General features: G+C 37.3%; 1 protein-coding gene across 1 annotated transcript in view; it reads left to right on the forward strand.

The window, feature by feature from the left end:
• UBR7 (ubiquitin protein ligase E3 component n-recognin 7) overlaps window positions 1-15,930 on the forward strand; it is a 20,001-nt gene extending 4,071 nt beyond the window's left edge. The window contains exons 4-11 of the mRNA XM_081289022.1: window positions 1,858-1,953; window positions 4,692-4,745; window positions 5,100-5,205; window positions 7,084-7,292; window positions 7,450-7,599; window positions 8,329-8,491; window positions 10,606-10,667; window positions 13,716-15,930. Of these exons, the coding sequence (XP_081145148.1) occupies window positions 1,858-1,953; window positions 4,692-4,745; window positions 5,100-5,205; window positions 7,084-7,292; window positions 7,450-7,599; window positions 8,329-8,491; window positions 10,606-10,667; window positions 13,716-13,808 (933 nt within the window). The 3' untranslated portion in view covers window positions 13,809-15,930. The remainder of the gene's footprint in view (window positions 1-1,857; window positions 1,954-4,691; window positions 4,746-5,099; window positions 5,206-7,083; window positions 7,293-7,449; window positions 7,600-8,328; window positions 8,492-10,605; window positions 10,668-13,715) is intronic.
• Window positions 15,931-16,533: the final 603 nt, after the last annotated feature.

Genomic DNA, 16,533 nt, shown 5'->3' on the forward strand with positions numbered 1-16,533 from the left:
CATATGGTCATGCCATGCCTACTCTTTTGAGGCATCCTCATACTGATTTGCATATTGGTTGTACTAATTTATAGTTCCACCAACAGTGTAAAAGTGTTCCTTTTCTTCTATATCCTCTCCAGCATTTATTATTATTGCATTTATTATTCTTGATGACTGCCATTTTGACTGGTATGAGATGAAATCTCAATGTAGTTTTGATTTGCATTTCCCTAATTGCTAATAATGTTGAACATTTTTTCATATATTGTTAGCCATTTGTATTTCTTTCTTTTTTTTTTTTTTTTGAGAAGTGTCTGTTTATTTGACAATTTATTAATTGGGTTATTTGATTTTTTTTTTTTGGTGTAAAGTTTCTTTAGCTCTTTATATATTCTAGATATTAATCCTCTGTCAGAAGAGTACCTGGCAAAGATTTTTCTCCTGTGAGTTTTCACATTTCTGATTATCTCCTTTTGCTGTACAGAAGCTTTTTTAATTTAATGCTGTCCCATTTATTAACTCTTGGCCTTATTTCCAGAGCTTTTGGGGTCCTTTTGAGAAAGTCATTGCCTGTGACTAAAAGCTGTAGTGTTGACCTTATGTTTTCTTCTAGGAGTTGCATAGTTTCTGGTCTAATTCCTAGGTCTTTCATCCATTTTGAGTTGATTTTTATGCAGGTTAAGACATAAGTGTCTATTTTCATTCTTCTACATATGGATAATCAGTTTTCCCAGCCTCAAATGTTTAAAAGGCTGTCTTTTCTCCATTGTGTGTTTTTGGCACCTTTGTCAAGGATCAGATGACTGTAGATGTGTGGGTTTGCCCTGTGTATTCTCTTCTGTACCATTGGCTGTGTGTCTGTTTCTATGCTATTGTTGTTGCTATTGCAGCTTTTATTGCTATTGCTCTGTAGAATAATTTGAAGCTGGGTATTGTGATGCCTGACATTTTTTTTGCCTTAAGATTGCTTTGGCTATTCTGGGTCTTTTATTATTCCATATTTTCTAGTTCTGTGAAGAATGTCATTAGTATTTTTATGAGGATTGCATTGAATTTGTATTTTGCTTTTGGTGGTATGAGCATTTTAACAGTGTTAATTCTGCATGTTTGTTTTGTTGGTTATGCTTATCCTCTGAGGCTTTTGAAGCAAAGAATATAACTTTTAAACTGAATAAATCAAATGGTAATAATGGGGGCTAGATCCACATAGCACTTTTCACTGAACTTTGGCTAATAAATACTATACTAATATCATAACTTTTAATGAAATAACAGAGGTAAATAAAATGTAAGGAATGTGACTTATTCCATCATAATTGCCCAAGCTGTCATGTTTTTCACATTCCTTTGTAGGTTAGTTCTAGGCAATTTCTTTGCCTCTTAATATTTTCAGTGTCCAGTGGAGTTTTGATTTTGTTTATTTAGCTGTGATTCTGAGGATTCAAGCCAGGGCCACATACATGCCGGGCAAGCGCTCTACTACTAAGCCACAACCCCAGTCCTCTTTGCCTCTCAGTTAGCTATTGGCTATTCACAACTGTGCTTAAAGAAGTACACTGAAATTCTAGGCCAATGGTGGTTCACACAGGTTGATAATTAATATTTGTGAATAACTTTTGTCTTCGTTTTATTGAAAACAATTTCCCCAATTGCTACAGAAAGGATAAAAAAAAATTTATTTTTTTCCCAGATCTGGGAAATAGTATCTCTAGTAGGAGTGAATTTTCTTCAGACTTTGAAAGTTTAAGACTAGCTTCTAGGAGAAAGATATTTAATGCAGAAATTTATCGAATGCATAAATTTTATGATGCATGAAATTATCCTTAAAATTAAGTCATACTGTATACTGAAATTAATATTAATATTATCTTTCAGGACAAAGCAAAGGTAAATTCTTGTAATAAGTACAATGACAACTTTTTTGGATTATACTGCATTTGCAAGAGACCTTATCCTGATCCTGAAGATGAGGTAAGAAAATTGGAGATTAAAACCTGGGATTGTGTCATCACTAGCCTTAATTCCTTAGCCTCATGTCATATCTAGGGCTCTAGAACCCTGTAGGAGGCATTTTAAGATGCTCAGGAATTCTGATTTACCTATTTTTAATGAATGTGGATTGGACCTGTAACTGGTACTGCTCTCACATATTATTCTCATTGTTATATCATGGTTATGAAATATTGGAGGGGACTCTCTGAAGTCCAGAACTTATTCCCTTTTCTCCCTTTCCTGCTGGTTGACCCCTTCCCCAACACTTATGGGAAATGATCTTCAACTTCTTGTCTTCCTTAAAGGAAAGAAATGTGTACAAACTGTATTCCTGTGCTTTTCACCTCCAAGGCATAACCTGTTAACACTTTAGTGTGTGTATATGTGTGTGTATATATATATATATATATATATACACACACACATACATGTTCAAGTCTTTTTCTGTACACATAAAAGTGTTCAAATGAGTTTGTGTTTCAATGTGTAGTTTCCTTTTAACAAAAGTGAAAATTCTGCCTCACATGCCTATAATCCCAGCAACTTGGGAAGATGAGGCAGAAGAATTACAAGTGCCAACCTCAGCAACTTAGCGAGGCCCTAAGCAACTTAGCAAGACTTCGTCTCAAAAAATTTTTAAGTGGGCTAGGGATGTAGCTCAGTGATAAAAGAGTGCCTAGGTTCAATCCCAGCCCCGCCCCCCCCCCCAAAAAGAAAATTCTGTATATTCACTTCTGCAACTTTTTAGTATATCATAGACATGTTAAGCAACACAAATTTCCCTCATTTTAACTGCTGCTGTGTATCCCATGGTTTGAAATAAGTTAGTTGATCTGTTAATTAACCCAACTGTTCTTCTATAGCAGAATGGTGTTGTCTAATTTTTCACTATTACTAAGAAGGCTACAGTGAACATCCTTACACAGTAAAGTATCTGAGTATACTCCTTCAGGTATTTATATGGAATGGATATGTAGAAATAGACTTGATTAGTCAAAGGATTTTTGTATTTAAAATTGTGATCACATCTGGTAAAATGGTTCAGCCACCAATGATATATGATAGCATTTTTTTTCCCAGTACTCTAATTGATCCTATTTTATTACCAGTTCTTTAAATTTTGACATTTTAATGAAGGAAGAATAGTGTCTTTCAAAATTTTTTCTTTCCCTGATTATGATTGAGGTTATGCATCTTTTTATGATTTTACTGGACATTTGTAATAATCTTTTGAATTGTCCTTTCATAACTTTAGTCCACATTTTGATTGGGTTGTGTTTTTTGTTTTGTGTATTGGCTGATTTGACCGAGTGCTTTTTTTTTTTTTTTTTTTTTTTAAAGAGAGAGTGAGAGAGGGGAGAGAGAGAGAGAGAGAATTTTTAATATTTATTTCTTAGTTCTCGGCAGACACAACATCTTTGTTGGTATGTGGTGCTGAGGATCAAACCTGGGCCGCACGCATGCCAGATGAGCACGCTACCGCCTGAGCCACATTCCCAGCCCCAACGGAGTGCTTTTTATAGTTAGAAAAATGGCTTTCTGCCTCCTTTCTTGCATTTTAATTATCTTAAAATATTAAGCCAGATGCAGTGGCACACACCTGTAATTCCAGCAGCTCTGGAGGCTAAGACGGGAGGATCACAAGTTCAAAGTCAGCCTCAGCAAAAGTGAGGCGCTAAGCAACTCAGTGAGACCCTCTCTCTAAATAAAATACAAAATAGTGCTGTGGATGTGGCTCTGTGGTAGAGTGCCCCTGAGTTCAATCCCCAGTATCTTTAAAAGAAAAAAAAAAATATTGAATCAAAATAGAGAAAGAAATTAAAGATATTTTTTTGAGTTTGAGTTAATAAAATTAAAACCTTAAAACTAGATATTTTGAGGTATGGGGTAAAGTGTTACTTATAACACTGTTGAATCAAAAGACAAGATGAAAAATAAGCAGGCAAAAAAAAATTACTTTGTTGATTTTATGTATGTGTGTGTGTGCATGTGCAGACATGCAGTTGCTTTTCCTTCTTTAAGAAAACCACAGTAAAAGGACAGAATAAAAATGTGTATGTTCAGTCCAGAATTTTTAGTAACTAAAAATTAGGAAGTTAATTAGTAAATGTGAAAGTCTGGGAATGAAAGGAAACTCATCCTCCAAATAGTCTGCCCTTTGGTATCTAATTTTCCTAATGCAGCCATTTAATTTATTCAAATAGAGAAGTTGTCTGTATTACCAAAGATTGTGACATTTACATTCCAGTTTCCTTGATAGCATATTGTGACAAAAAGTCCCAGTTTTCATATTCTACTTTGGTCAATTCACAGGTTTATATATAAAAGGAGAATTCCCTTCATATTTATAAAGTTTAATAAGAATCCTATATTAAAGTAGTTCATGTGAAAGAGCTTTGATAATTTTGTACATTTTCAAAAAATATCTCACATATCTCAGTGTAATCCTTTGCAACATCAGTTCATATATAATTAATTTACTTGTCTGCTGACTACTATTACATAGATAGGGGTTTCACAGAGTTGGTGGAGATTTTTTTCTCTGCAGTACTGGGGATGGAGTCCAGGACTGGTGCATGCTAAGCAAGCATTTTACCACTGAGCCACATCCTCAGTCCCCAGAATTATTTAATTTTTAATTTGCTGTGTGCCAGATTTACTTCCATGTCCCAGAATTCAGGATAATCATTAACAAGCAAACTATTTTTTTGTATTAGGTTCCAGATGAGATGATCCAGTGTGTAGTCTGTGAAGACTGGTTTCATGGAAGGGTAAGGAAAATTTTCACCTTTTAAAGGCATTATCTCCACAAAAAGTTAGAGGCTTTTCCTTTCAAATTGTTTTATTTTACATTACAATTACTCTTTTAAAAATAAGCTTACAGGGGGCTGGGGATGTGGCTCAAGCAGTAGCGCGCTCGCCTGGCATGCGTGCGGCCTGGGTTCGAGCCTCAGCACCACATACCAACAAAGATGTTGTATCCGCCGATAACTAAAAAATAAATATTTAAAAAAAAAAGCTTACAGAGATATGGTGAGTGTACTATTGCAATATTTGTTTATAAAATGATGATCATTTTAGATAGTTCAATCACAAGGAAAATATTTTGTTTTGTGTATCTGCAGCATCTTGGTGCCATTCCCCCTGAGAGTGGGGATTTCCAAGAGATGGTGTGCCAGGCTTGTATGAAACGTTGTTCTTTCCTGTGGGCTTATGCTGCACAGTTGGCAGGTAGGTGTCTTTGTGAAATTGGTATGACACAAACTTGTGCTTGTGAAATGTGTATGTTCAGTCCAGAATTTTTAATAACTATTTTGGACACTGAAGTACAGAAAACAGTATAAGATATGATTCGTCTCCATAAAATCCTTGTAGATTGGTTGGGAAACTACCACGAATAAGTGAACCTAGATGGTATGTTGCACCTATGCATGAGACTAGAATTGGAAAAAATTAAGGAGGCAGATTTTGAATGGATTTTTAAAAAATAGAAACTAAAATATATCATTAAATGTCAGACATGCTATTGGTTGGGTAGGGGTGATGTCTTAGTCCATTTGGGATATTATAACAAATACAGTAGACTAGGTAACTTATCAGCAATAGAAATTTATTGCTCACAGTTCTGGATACAGGTGAGTCAAGATCAAAGTGCCAGAGATTTGGTGTTTGGTGTGTGCTTGTTTCTTCACATAGTGGGAAAGGCACACAGTAAAAGATTTATATGATTGAAGAAAAACCAGAATATTTTAGGCATCTTTTTAAGGGTGCCAACTCCATACCTCCTGACATAATTGTCTTATGAAGGCTTTGCCTCTTTTTAAATTTTTTATTTTTAATTTTTGGACAGAATCGCAATAAGATGCTGAGGCTAGCCTCAAACTAGTGATCCTTCTGCTTTACCCTCCCAAGTCACTGGGATTACAGGCATGTGCCACCATGCCTTGCTTCTGCTTCTTAATATTGCATTAGAGATTAGGTTTTAACATGCAGATTTTGGAAAGATGAACATTCAGACCAAAGCAGATGATAATACAGTTATCTAGTACTTTTGTTATAGACTAAGATATCGAGTCAGATCAGCAATGAATGGTGTTAGGGCATTAAATATCTTATTGATAATGAACTTTATTTATTTATGTGGAGCTGGGGATTAAACCCACAGCCTTGTGCATGCTAGTCAAGTGCTCCATCACCAAAGCACATCCCCACCCCTTTTTTCTTAAGATGGCAATTCTTCATAGTGTTTGCTGCTCCAGCCTCTTAATTTCTTGCCCTTCACACCTTTGAGGACTATTTTACCTTACAATCCACAACAGCATAGCTACACCTAAGATCTCATCCTATGTTTTTGATTTGCCTCTAAGTTCTTAAACTTCATGCTCCCTCTTTCTTTTATGCCCTTTCTGAATATCTCTCTCACTTTCCTCAGACAGGGGCCCTCTCTGTATTTCTCATTCATGAGGTTTTCTTAATTTTCCCCTTCTCTCTCCATTTCTTTATGACTTCATCTGCTTTTAAATTGAAATGCCATCATCCTCATGAGTTCCTCACCATTTCTCTTCTCTCCTGCATAGTATTTCTGCTTTATACCTGTTCTTTTTATTTCCTCCTCACATTAGAGAAAAACTCATGTTTTTACTAAAACTACCCTTCTTCTATTTGTATTTGCAGTTAAATCTCTTCTTACTCCTTCATTTCTTTCTTTCTTTTTTTTTGTGATTTTTTTTTTAGTTGTCAGTGGGTCTTTATTTTATTTATATGTGGTACTGAGAATTGAACCCAGTGCCTCACATGCTAGGCAAGTGTTGTACCATTGAGCTATGCCCCCCCCCCCCGCAACTGCTTCATTTCTTGAATTGTTCCATCTCTCTTTTTAGCATATTCTTTTCTTCTTTGCACATTGATTGCTTAAATTATTTGGATTAGGTAAGTGTAATCTAAAGAAGTTTGGTGTTTCCTTTCTTGCTATACCAGAGACTAAGATTGAATGTTCTTCTTTTCCAGATTCTAAAATATTTTTAAATTAGATTCAGTGACTTCCATTGTCTGATAGGTCTGTGGGGTGTATATGGTTTTTATTTATTAATTTTTTCATTGAATCCACAGTAAGTAAAATATCTGCTGAGGATGATGGTTTAATGCTAAATGTTGATGGAGTAGGTGATCAGGAAGTTATCAAACCTGGAAATGGAGATCACCAAGATAGTACCCTCAAAGAGGAGGTTCCAGAACCTGGAAAGGATGCTGTCAAAGATCCTAAGGCAGAGCAGAAAAATGAACCATGTACCAGCTCTACTTCTGAATGTGATCTCCAGGTAATATATGAAGTACAAGCCATAAAAAAATAAAATTTAGACAACATTAATTCTGTAAGCTCTATAGCTTTGGATTTCTTTGCCTAAAGAAATCCTTCTACAAAAATAGAAACTATGAAAACTATGATAAATACTTCAAAACTCAATTTTTTTTTAGACAGTGGTTAAGAATCAAAGCCTCAACTCAGAATCACAATCTGGCTGCAAACTTCAGGAGCTTAAAGCTAAGCAGTTTATAAAGAGAGATGCTGCCACCTATTGGCCTTTTAACTGGCGTAGCAAGTTGTGCACCTGCCAAGATTGTATGGTGAGTATTTGATTAAATTTAATGTTTATATGTTTTGTGTGCTGAAATATGTTTTTATGGAATTGTAGGAATATAGAAGACTTTCAGTTTTTTTTTTCTGTTAAGTAAATTTATAAAATCATACTTGTCTGAATCCTTGTAGGAAAAATAATAATTATGCAGTACTTTTTATTTACTTACCTCAATTTTAGTGGAAAATAGCTAATATCTTTTTTTATATAATAAAGTTGCTTGGAAACATAAATTGCTTGAAAGTTGTAATAAATCAGGGATTTTTTACATAAAAATTTCGTAGATGATATACAGCATCCCGTGGGAAGTGGAGAGATTTCTGAAAAAGATTTAGGCAAAAAGTTTAAATCCTTTAAGCAGCTTTGTGTTAAGAGGCTCAGATTTGCCAGGTATAGTGGTGCACACCTGTAATCCCATCAGCTCAGGAGGCTGAAGCAGGAAGATTGTAAATTCAAAGCCAGCCTAAGCAATTTAGCGAGGCTCTATGCCACTCAGTGAGACCTGTCTCTAAGTAAAATATAAAAAAGGGCTGGGGATGTGGCTTAATTTTAAGGACCCCTGGGTTCAATTCCTGGTACCAAAAAGAGAAGGGGGGGGTTCAGATTTTTCTAGGCATTAATTTAAAAATAATAAATACATTTTTAGTAATTCTCATGAAATTGACTTTCTGAAAATGACACACAGTTTTAATGGGAGAACTGGTTTTATTTTTTAAAGAAAATGTATGGAGATCTAGATGTCCTGTTCCTGACAGATGAATATGACACAGTTTTGGCCTATGAAAATAAAGGCAAGATTGACCAGGCAACTGATAGGAGGGACCCTTTAATGGACACCCTTAACAGCATGAACAGAGTCCAGCAAGTGGAACTCATTTGTGGTAAATACTGTTTATATGTATAAAATTCATAAAGTTCAAAAGTTTTTTTTTTTCGTGATGTTAAAAATATAGGGGCTGGGGCTCAGTGGCAGAAGACTTATCTAGCATGGGTGAGGCACTGGGTTCAATCCTTAGCACCAAATACAGAAATAAGGAAATAAAATAAAGGCGTCCTATCCATCTACAACTACAGAAACATTTTTTTTAAAAGTGTAAAGAGGATAACCACTATATTTCTAACTTAATGCTGAGAAAATTAAAATTTTGAGTTGCGTAGTAGGCCTTAACTATAATTTCTTCATTTTAATATTGCTGAGTATTCAACTGCTCTGACCACTGATTCAGAGCTTCATATTAGAGTAATTACATGTTTGAGAAACTACTACATGTACTGTTTTGATTAAGAGTAGATGTATGAATACAGAATAGAAAAATTTTCCACCAATTGAAATAATTTTCATTGAGCATTATGTCATTTTTTTTTTAAAGCAAAGTATGTCATCTTTTTTGTCAGTTCTTGAGGTTCCTTCAGAGGTTCATAGGAAACCACTAGAAGGAAAAATGTTTCTGAATCCTTAATTGTAGGCTTTTACGTCTCCCCCTCCCACTGGCCTCTTCCTCGCATGCCCAACTTATTTCCGTGTTTCTGTCCCAGCCAGTTTCCAGTTGGATGCCACCATCTTTGTGTCCCCACCCCCGTTTTTTCAAATATCTTTTTTAGTTATAGATGGACACAATACCTTTATTTTGTTTAATTTTTTTAATGTGGTGCTGGGATCAAACCCAGTGCCTCACACATGCTCAGCAAGTGCTCTACCACTGAGCCACGACTCCAGCCCCACCTTTGGGTCCCTTTTATAGCATTGATTACTTCTTTCTTTTATTTGTATCTTTTATTTGTAACTGATTAGTTCCTTTTGCCTTTATTAGACTAAAAAAGTTTTCAATGATGGTGGCTGCATTTAAAAGATTTTTGTGGCCCTTGTGCTTGGCATGTAATAAAAACTGTTATTAAATAGGTGAATAGGTTTTCATTTTTTTAAATTTTTATTAGTTATTGATGAATTTTTATTTATTTATTTGTTTTTACGTGGTGCTGAGAATTGAACCCAGTGCTTCATGCATGCTAGGCAAGCACTCTACCATTGAGTCACAACCCCAGCCCAGGGTTTTAAAATTTAATGTTTGATGAGTCCAGAGTTATTTCAAGTACTAGAATTCCAGAGAAATAGGAAATCCTTTTTAAAAAATTCTTAACTGGCCAGGAGTAGTGGTACACCTTTAATCCCAGCAGCCCAGAAGACTGAGTCAGGAGGATCATGAGTTCAAAGCCAGCATCAGCAACTTAGCAGGGCCCTAAGCAACTTAGTGAAACTCTGTCTCAAAGAAAGAAACAAAACAAAACAAAAAACATAAAAAGGGCTGGGGATATGGCTCAGTGGTTAAGCTTCTTGGGTTCAATCCCCAGTGCCTGACCCCCCCCCCCAAAAAAAAAAAAATCTTAACTGACCTTTATGGTAGTGTGGATATTTATTTTATTCTTGTTTTTGTTTATGGGTTTTTTGAGTTTGATGGTGGTGGTTAAAGTATCCCGGATATCAGAATGATGATATTGAGGGCTGGGGATGTGGCTCAAGCAGTAGCGTGCTCGCCTGGAATGCACATAGGTTCGATCCTCAGCACCACATACAAAAAGATGTTATGTCCGCTGAACACTAAAAAATAAATATTAAAAAATTCTCTCTCTCTCTTTCTCTTTAAAAAAAAAAAGAATGATGATATTGAGAATGAAATTCAGAGTAAGTTTATATGCAGATTTCAAAGTTTGGTTTAAACTATTAACATACTCAACCATCAGTGACAAATAAATGTTTTCTTTTAAAATAAGTACCTTGGGCTGGGATTATAGCTCAGCAGTAGAGTGCCTGCCTAGCACACCTGAGGCACTGGGTTTGATCCTCAGCACCACATGAAAAATAAATAAATAAATAAATAAATAAATAAATAAATAAATAAAGGTTAAAAAAAAAGAGGTCAGCTAAAAAGGAAATAAATTTTTAATTATCTAATTTCTAATTATCTAAATTTCAAATGTTTTTGTGGTTTTGGTTTAGAATACAATGACTTGAAGACTGAACTGAAAGATTACCTGAAGAGATTTGCTGATGAAGGCACGGTATGTTGAGTTTAAGGAATTTTAATCATAACTGTGTATATTTTACACTATTGATTTCCTTTTTATGATAAAAAATGAAGAGTAAAAATGGAGTACTTGAAAATTTAATGCAGAAACTATGGGATGTTGGCAGACTTTAAGGGGAATCAGTAAAGGGCGACGAGATACCAAGGGATGTGTTGGAGTCCTTACCAATCCCTAATGGCTGAAGGAATGAGAGGCAGGAACAGTCCCACAGAGTCTGGAGAAAGTAGCTGTAGCAGAGGAGAAGGCCACTGGAGGAATCAGGGGATACTGACTGCTGATCCTGTCTGAAGCACATGTCCTTGGGAGTGGGAGGGAAAAATGATTGAGCACAAAAAAGTAAAACTAGACCCATAGTTTAGAGTAGAACTCTACCACTGGAGAAGAAAATTTCTTACAAATACTTTACAGTCCTCTACTATTCATACATTTCTGACAGACACCTATCTTCCACAGACAAATGCAAAACAAAATTTAAATTTTCTCTGGAAGGTTGTCCTTCTGTACAGTTAAGCTGTGGCTCTGCTGTAGCCAGGGACATGGGTCTGATGAATGTTGCTTACTTCTGAACAGTTCTTGGACTCTATGTTTTCTCTATTGCACAGTCTCTCCTCTGGTTGTTGTGACTTGAGCTTCTTTCCTGCTATAACTAAGACTGTTCATGACTCCATGAACAGTGAGGCTGTACCTCACTTGTGTAACCTCTGCACTTTATTAGATCTGAATCACAATGAGATACGTGATCTTTGCCCATTCACATTTGAAAACATTTTATTCAGTTTTTTAAATCTGATGTGATGGCTTCAGAAGACAGAAAAATGTGATTTTTCAATTATTTCTCAACATTACTAACTATATCTTTACCTAAGAATGGGGAAAGCCTCAGGTTGTCATTACTTTACTGCCATGGTTGTCTTCAACCACAGGAAATGATGTTAGTATGATCTAGATGTTCTCTGATGATGGTGGAGTTTTATTTAATGTTTGTATCTGACTGTAAAAAGTAACACTTAGAACTACAGATTTTCTGAGACAAAGCAGTAAAATGATTTACTGTTAGACCCAGTATTTCTTTGTTAGCATTTCTACTCTGTTGGCTGTGACCATCTTAGGACATCTAGAATCCAAACACTGCACCCTCTAATGGGATGCTTTGTGGTCTCCTGCCATGGTATACACACCAGAGATACTTCTTTCCGCTGTTTAATGTTTATGACTCACAGATCCTTCATTTTGAAACTTCCAAGTATTATATTTATTACTAGCATTTTTAAAGTATAGTTTCCCAAGCCATTTAGCTCAGTCCATTAGAGCCTTGAGCTATACTTACCTCAGGCTGTTTGGCTTTCTAAACCCTCAATTTCTTAGGGGTCAGCAGTTTTCCTTTTGTTCTTATGAATCTGGTGTATCAAGTACTGGTGTGTGGCCAAGTACTGACAAAGGTCTTTCATTTAAAGGACTAATAAGTATTCTACCCCAAGAAAGTTGTAAGCCAGCATTGCCATTCAGTCAGATCAGCCGAACTTGTCCCTGGGAACAGAAGAAGGTTTACATTTTGTATGATTGACGCCCCTCCTGCTTCCTCTTTCTCTTTCCCCTGTTGTTTGCTTTTGCTTTTGTTCACATTTTCTTTTTTTCTTTGCTCTTCCTGCCTCACCATCCTTCTTTCCCACTAATAATGTAATTAAAAATAAATGAACAAACTTGTCTCATGGTGATCCCTTAGAACAGCTTTCCATCATATCATCTGGCCTAGACTCCCTCTTGGAGCAGGAACCCCTGGGTTGTCCCAGTTTGCTTTTTTATTTATTTAGTGCTTCTTTTATAAGCATCTTTATATAATGCTCTAAATCTCCTACTGAGGAGATAAATTTTTAATTTTTATTGCATGAAATGGATTTACAAAAAGTAGTGCTTCTAGTTTGTTGAACTTTTTTTTAACCCCAATAATTCTTATGTTTGTATAGCAAAACATCTTTAATTTGAGATTCTTGATAGGGAAAAGTGTTTTTTTTGGTGTGTGTGGTTTTGTTTTTTTCTTTGTTAAAATATTCTCCACTATTGGTAAAAAGAAAGCACAGATCTCAAGTTTTGTTTTCTGTGGGTGATTTGTGGAGCTGAAGGATATTTCTTTTTTCTTTTTTCTTTTTTTTTAATTTTTAGATGTTGATGAACCTTTATTAATTTATTTGTATGTGGTGCTGAGAATCAAGCCCAGTGCCTCACACATGCTAGGCAAGCGCTCTGCCACTGAGCTACAACCCCAGCCCCTGAAGGCCATTTCTAAAGGACAGCTTTGGTGGTGAGAGTATGCTGTGGTCCTAGTTTGGATGCTGGCTCTGTCACTTCTTTTTAGCTAATGTCTGATAGCACTTACTATCTGCCAGGCGGGTTTTATAGGCATCATAGTGTATTTGACCTTCAGATGACCTTCTTAGGTAGGTGCTGTTTCTTTCTTATCTTATACAGGGAAGCTGAGGCAGGTGGTGGAAGCTAAACTTTGAACCATTCTGCTGTGTGCCCTGTGTGACCGAGTAGCTCAGCCTGGGGGGCCTTGTTGAACTCTTCTGCAGAATGTAGCTGGTATAGCTAATTACACATTCAGTGTAGAGACCCTGATTTACAGTGGCTCAACTTAGCATTAATGTGTTAATTGCATTTTTATCTTAGGATACTTTCAACTTACAATGGGTTTATGCATATGTAACCCCATCATGAATCAAGGAGTATCTGCAATTTTCTTCTTTTGGTACTGGGGATTGAACCCAGGGGAACTTTACCCCTTAGCTACATCCCTAGCCCTTTTATTTTTTATTTTGAGATGGGCTCTTTCCAAGTTGCTGAGGCTGGCCTCCAACTTGTGATCCTCCTGCTTCAATCTCCTGAGTTGCTGGGATTATAGACATACACCACTGTACCTGGCTTGTAATTCTTATCAATGTTTCACTTGTTTGTGAATGTTATAACCTTTTATTGCTGTTCTGTGATTTAGTTCTCTTCTTAATCCTCACTTTTCATTAACAGGTTGTTAAGAGAGAGGACATTCAGCAGTTCTTTGAAGAATTTCAGTCAAAAAAGAGAAGAAGAGTGGAAGGAATGCAGTATTATTGCAGCTAGAGTGGAGTCAGAGCTTTCTCATTCAGGCCAATGAAAATGCCACTTACTGCTCCAGGAATAAATGAGGCCTACTTCATACTTGGTCCCCTTTCCATCCTCCTCTGTGGAGAGGCCTCCTGCGCCTCAGGCTCCCTTCCTCCTTGACTACGGTAGCCACAAGGGTTATGCTGACTTCACAGGCAGCAGCCTTCTTTATGACTTAGCTAAATACAGCTCATTCCACAGACTTCAGCTCTCTCGCCCCAGGATACCCAGGGTTTTCTGCTTATAAGTTTTAAGAAGTTTGATTTGGTTTTGAGGAAGCAATTGGTTTGTTTTTAAATGATTTGTTCTTTCACTCCTGAGTTGTGTGCACTTGGCTGCAGAGTTGTTGCCTTCTGGGACCTCCTCTGCAGGCAGCATGGAAGGTTCTCTTGCTGTCAGCAGAACCTCTCTAGGTCCCTCACCCCATGATCGTGGTGCCTTGGGTCAAAGCTTCCTCAAGCGTGGTCTGCCTTTTCTCCCACCTCCCTGTTTTCTGAGGTTGGGTCATGGCTCGAAAAGCTCTTGGGACTTGTTTACTCTGGGCCCAGCCTCCAGAGCTGCCAGGACTGATGGTAACTTTTGGCTTGGATATCTGTCTCAGGCAGGGAGATGAAGTGAGGGCAGGGTTGAGGAAGCAAACCTTTGTTACTAATTTTACTAATAAAGTGAAATTTTCCTTCACTATTCTACTGGCACTCAAATATTAGAATTTCAGTGCTGTAGTGCTCACAGGGCTTCATGGGGAAAGTCACCAGTACACTGGTCCCTTTTTGCTGCCTAGAAAATGACCGGGTATCACCCCTGTGAAATCTTGGTGGTTTACAAAGTCCTCTGGATTTCCTTATATTATCAGGGATATTCATAAGCATATATTAAAATGGACCTATTTTGATATTGTTCTGTTATTAAAATGTTATTAGAACTCTAATAAGTTATTTTTCCCCTTGAATCTGTGCTGAAGACAAGATATTGGCTGACTTGCAGTGAGCAGGGTGGTGACTGCCCTGTTTTGGAAGAGACAGACTGTAGAAGACTCCAAACAAGCCCTAGGCTACACGAGTGCTGAGTTTGTATATTGAAGCATAACATCCACAGCCGCTTTCCCTTGATTGTGGGATCTTCTTTTGAAGTTCCTCTAGAATGTTGTATAAAACCCTGTGTTTGAGGGAAAGGCCTTTCAGTTGGTAAGAACTTTCTTTATAGCTCTCAGTCCATACGGAAAACACCTTTTGATAAATATAGAGCTCTCAGTTGCCCCCTCCGGAGGAACAGTTTTTCCTGACAATAGATGACACACTTTGAGGTATCTTAGCAGGTGTCTTAGACTTTGGGGCCACACTTGTGTGTTAGTATTCCCTTTGTGCCCAGTGGTTTTATGCAGGAGTAACCACCAATCCCTGGAAAAGGTGAACGAGGCCCACAGACATGAAGGTCTCAGAGAAATGGTACAACTCATGTTCTTTGGCATTGAGCCTCCTAACTACAGATCCTCATGAAGACCAGTGTGTGGAGCCGAAGGTCCTATGACTGCAGGCGTTTGCCCTGAGTGGCCTATTGAGGAGGGCTCAGTAAAAACTCAAGGTGTCTGCAGACAATGTTTCAAGTCTGAGGATGTTTTGAACCCCTTCTGCAAAATTGCACTAAGTATCATCATATTCTGAAAGTTTATATCTTCCTGAATGTCTGACTTAACCACCAAAAGTTCCTTATTCCTATGACAGTTCAGGACTGAGTCTCAGAGGTGATGTGTCACTGTGCAGCACAATAGTACAAACCACCCAGTGCTGAAGGGCTTGTTTTATGAAAGGTACTGCTCCTTCTTTTATTAACCAGAGAACCTCTTTTTTTACCTGTTGTTCACAACTAGTTTTCTTATTGACTGTATTGGACCGTCTCTTCTTGTAGAGACTGATTTTGGCCAACATGTGGCAGTTGATATTAATGCATGTTTTATGCAAAACAAAAATATGGTATTAGTTGCTTTTAAGGAATTCTGGCCTTGTATGTGCATTTTTGTAGAAATTGTTATTGGACTTATGATTACATACTTAACTTCAATCAGGTTTCTGTAAAATTTAAATAAAACCAATTCAAAATAGTTGCTTTTCAGAATGTTTTTAGTCATGTTTAAATCTACAAGCCTCTCTCTGCAGATTATAAGAAAATAAGTGTGATTGCATTCCAGCAGCCTTCCTGTCCTGGGCTCCTGGTCTCAAAGCAAGGGGCCGGTTCAGAAGGTGAGGTCGCTCATCATTCTAGTGCTATTCTATAGGAATGGACCTGATCTGAGCTCTGCAGAGAGATCCTTCACCCTTTGGCTTTTTGGCACCTGCTGGGAAGGGTCTAGAACAACAGAGCAAAGCAGTGGGCTGGGTTCTGGCAGAGGGTAGTGTGTGCAGGCCCTGCTATGGCAGAATGAGAGCCAGGGGTTCACAGCCTATGGAAGAGGTGAAGTCACCTACATGGTTGCCATTATTTCCAAGTAAATATGGTTGGGTGCAGCTGCACACCCCTGTAGACCCAGTGCTTGGGAGGTTGAGGCTGGAGGATCATCAGAGCTCCAGAGTTCAGGACAAGAAAACAAAAGAAAGCGCATCGGGCTGAGGTTGTGGCTCAAGAGGTAGAGTGTTTGCCTAGCATGCGTGAGGCACTGGGTTCGATCCTCAGCACCACATAAAAATGAAATATATTGTGTCCACTT

This window comes from Spermophilus citellus (genome assembly GCF_964194105.1).
Source record: "Spermophilus citellus genome assembly, chromosome: 4".
Lineage (NCBI taxonomy): Eukaryota > Metazoa > Chordata > Mammalia > Rodentia > Sciuridae > Spermophilus > Spermophilus citellus.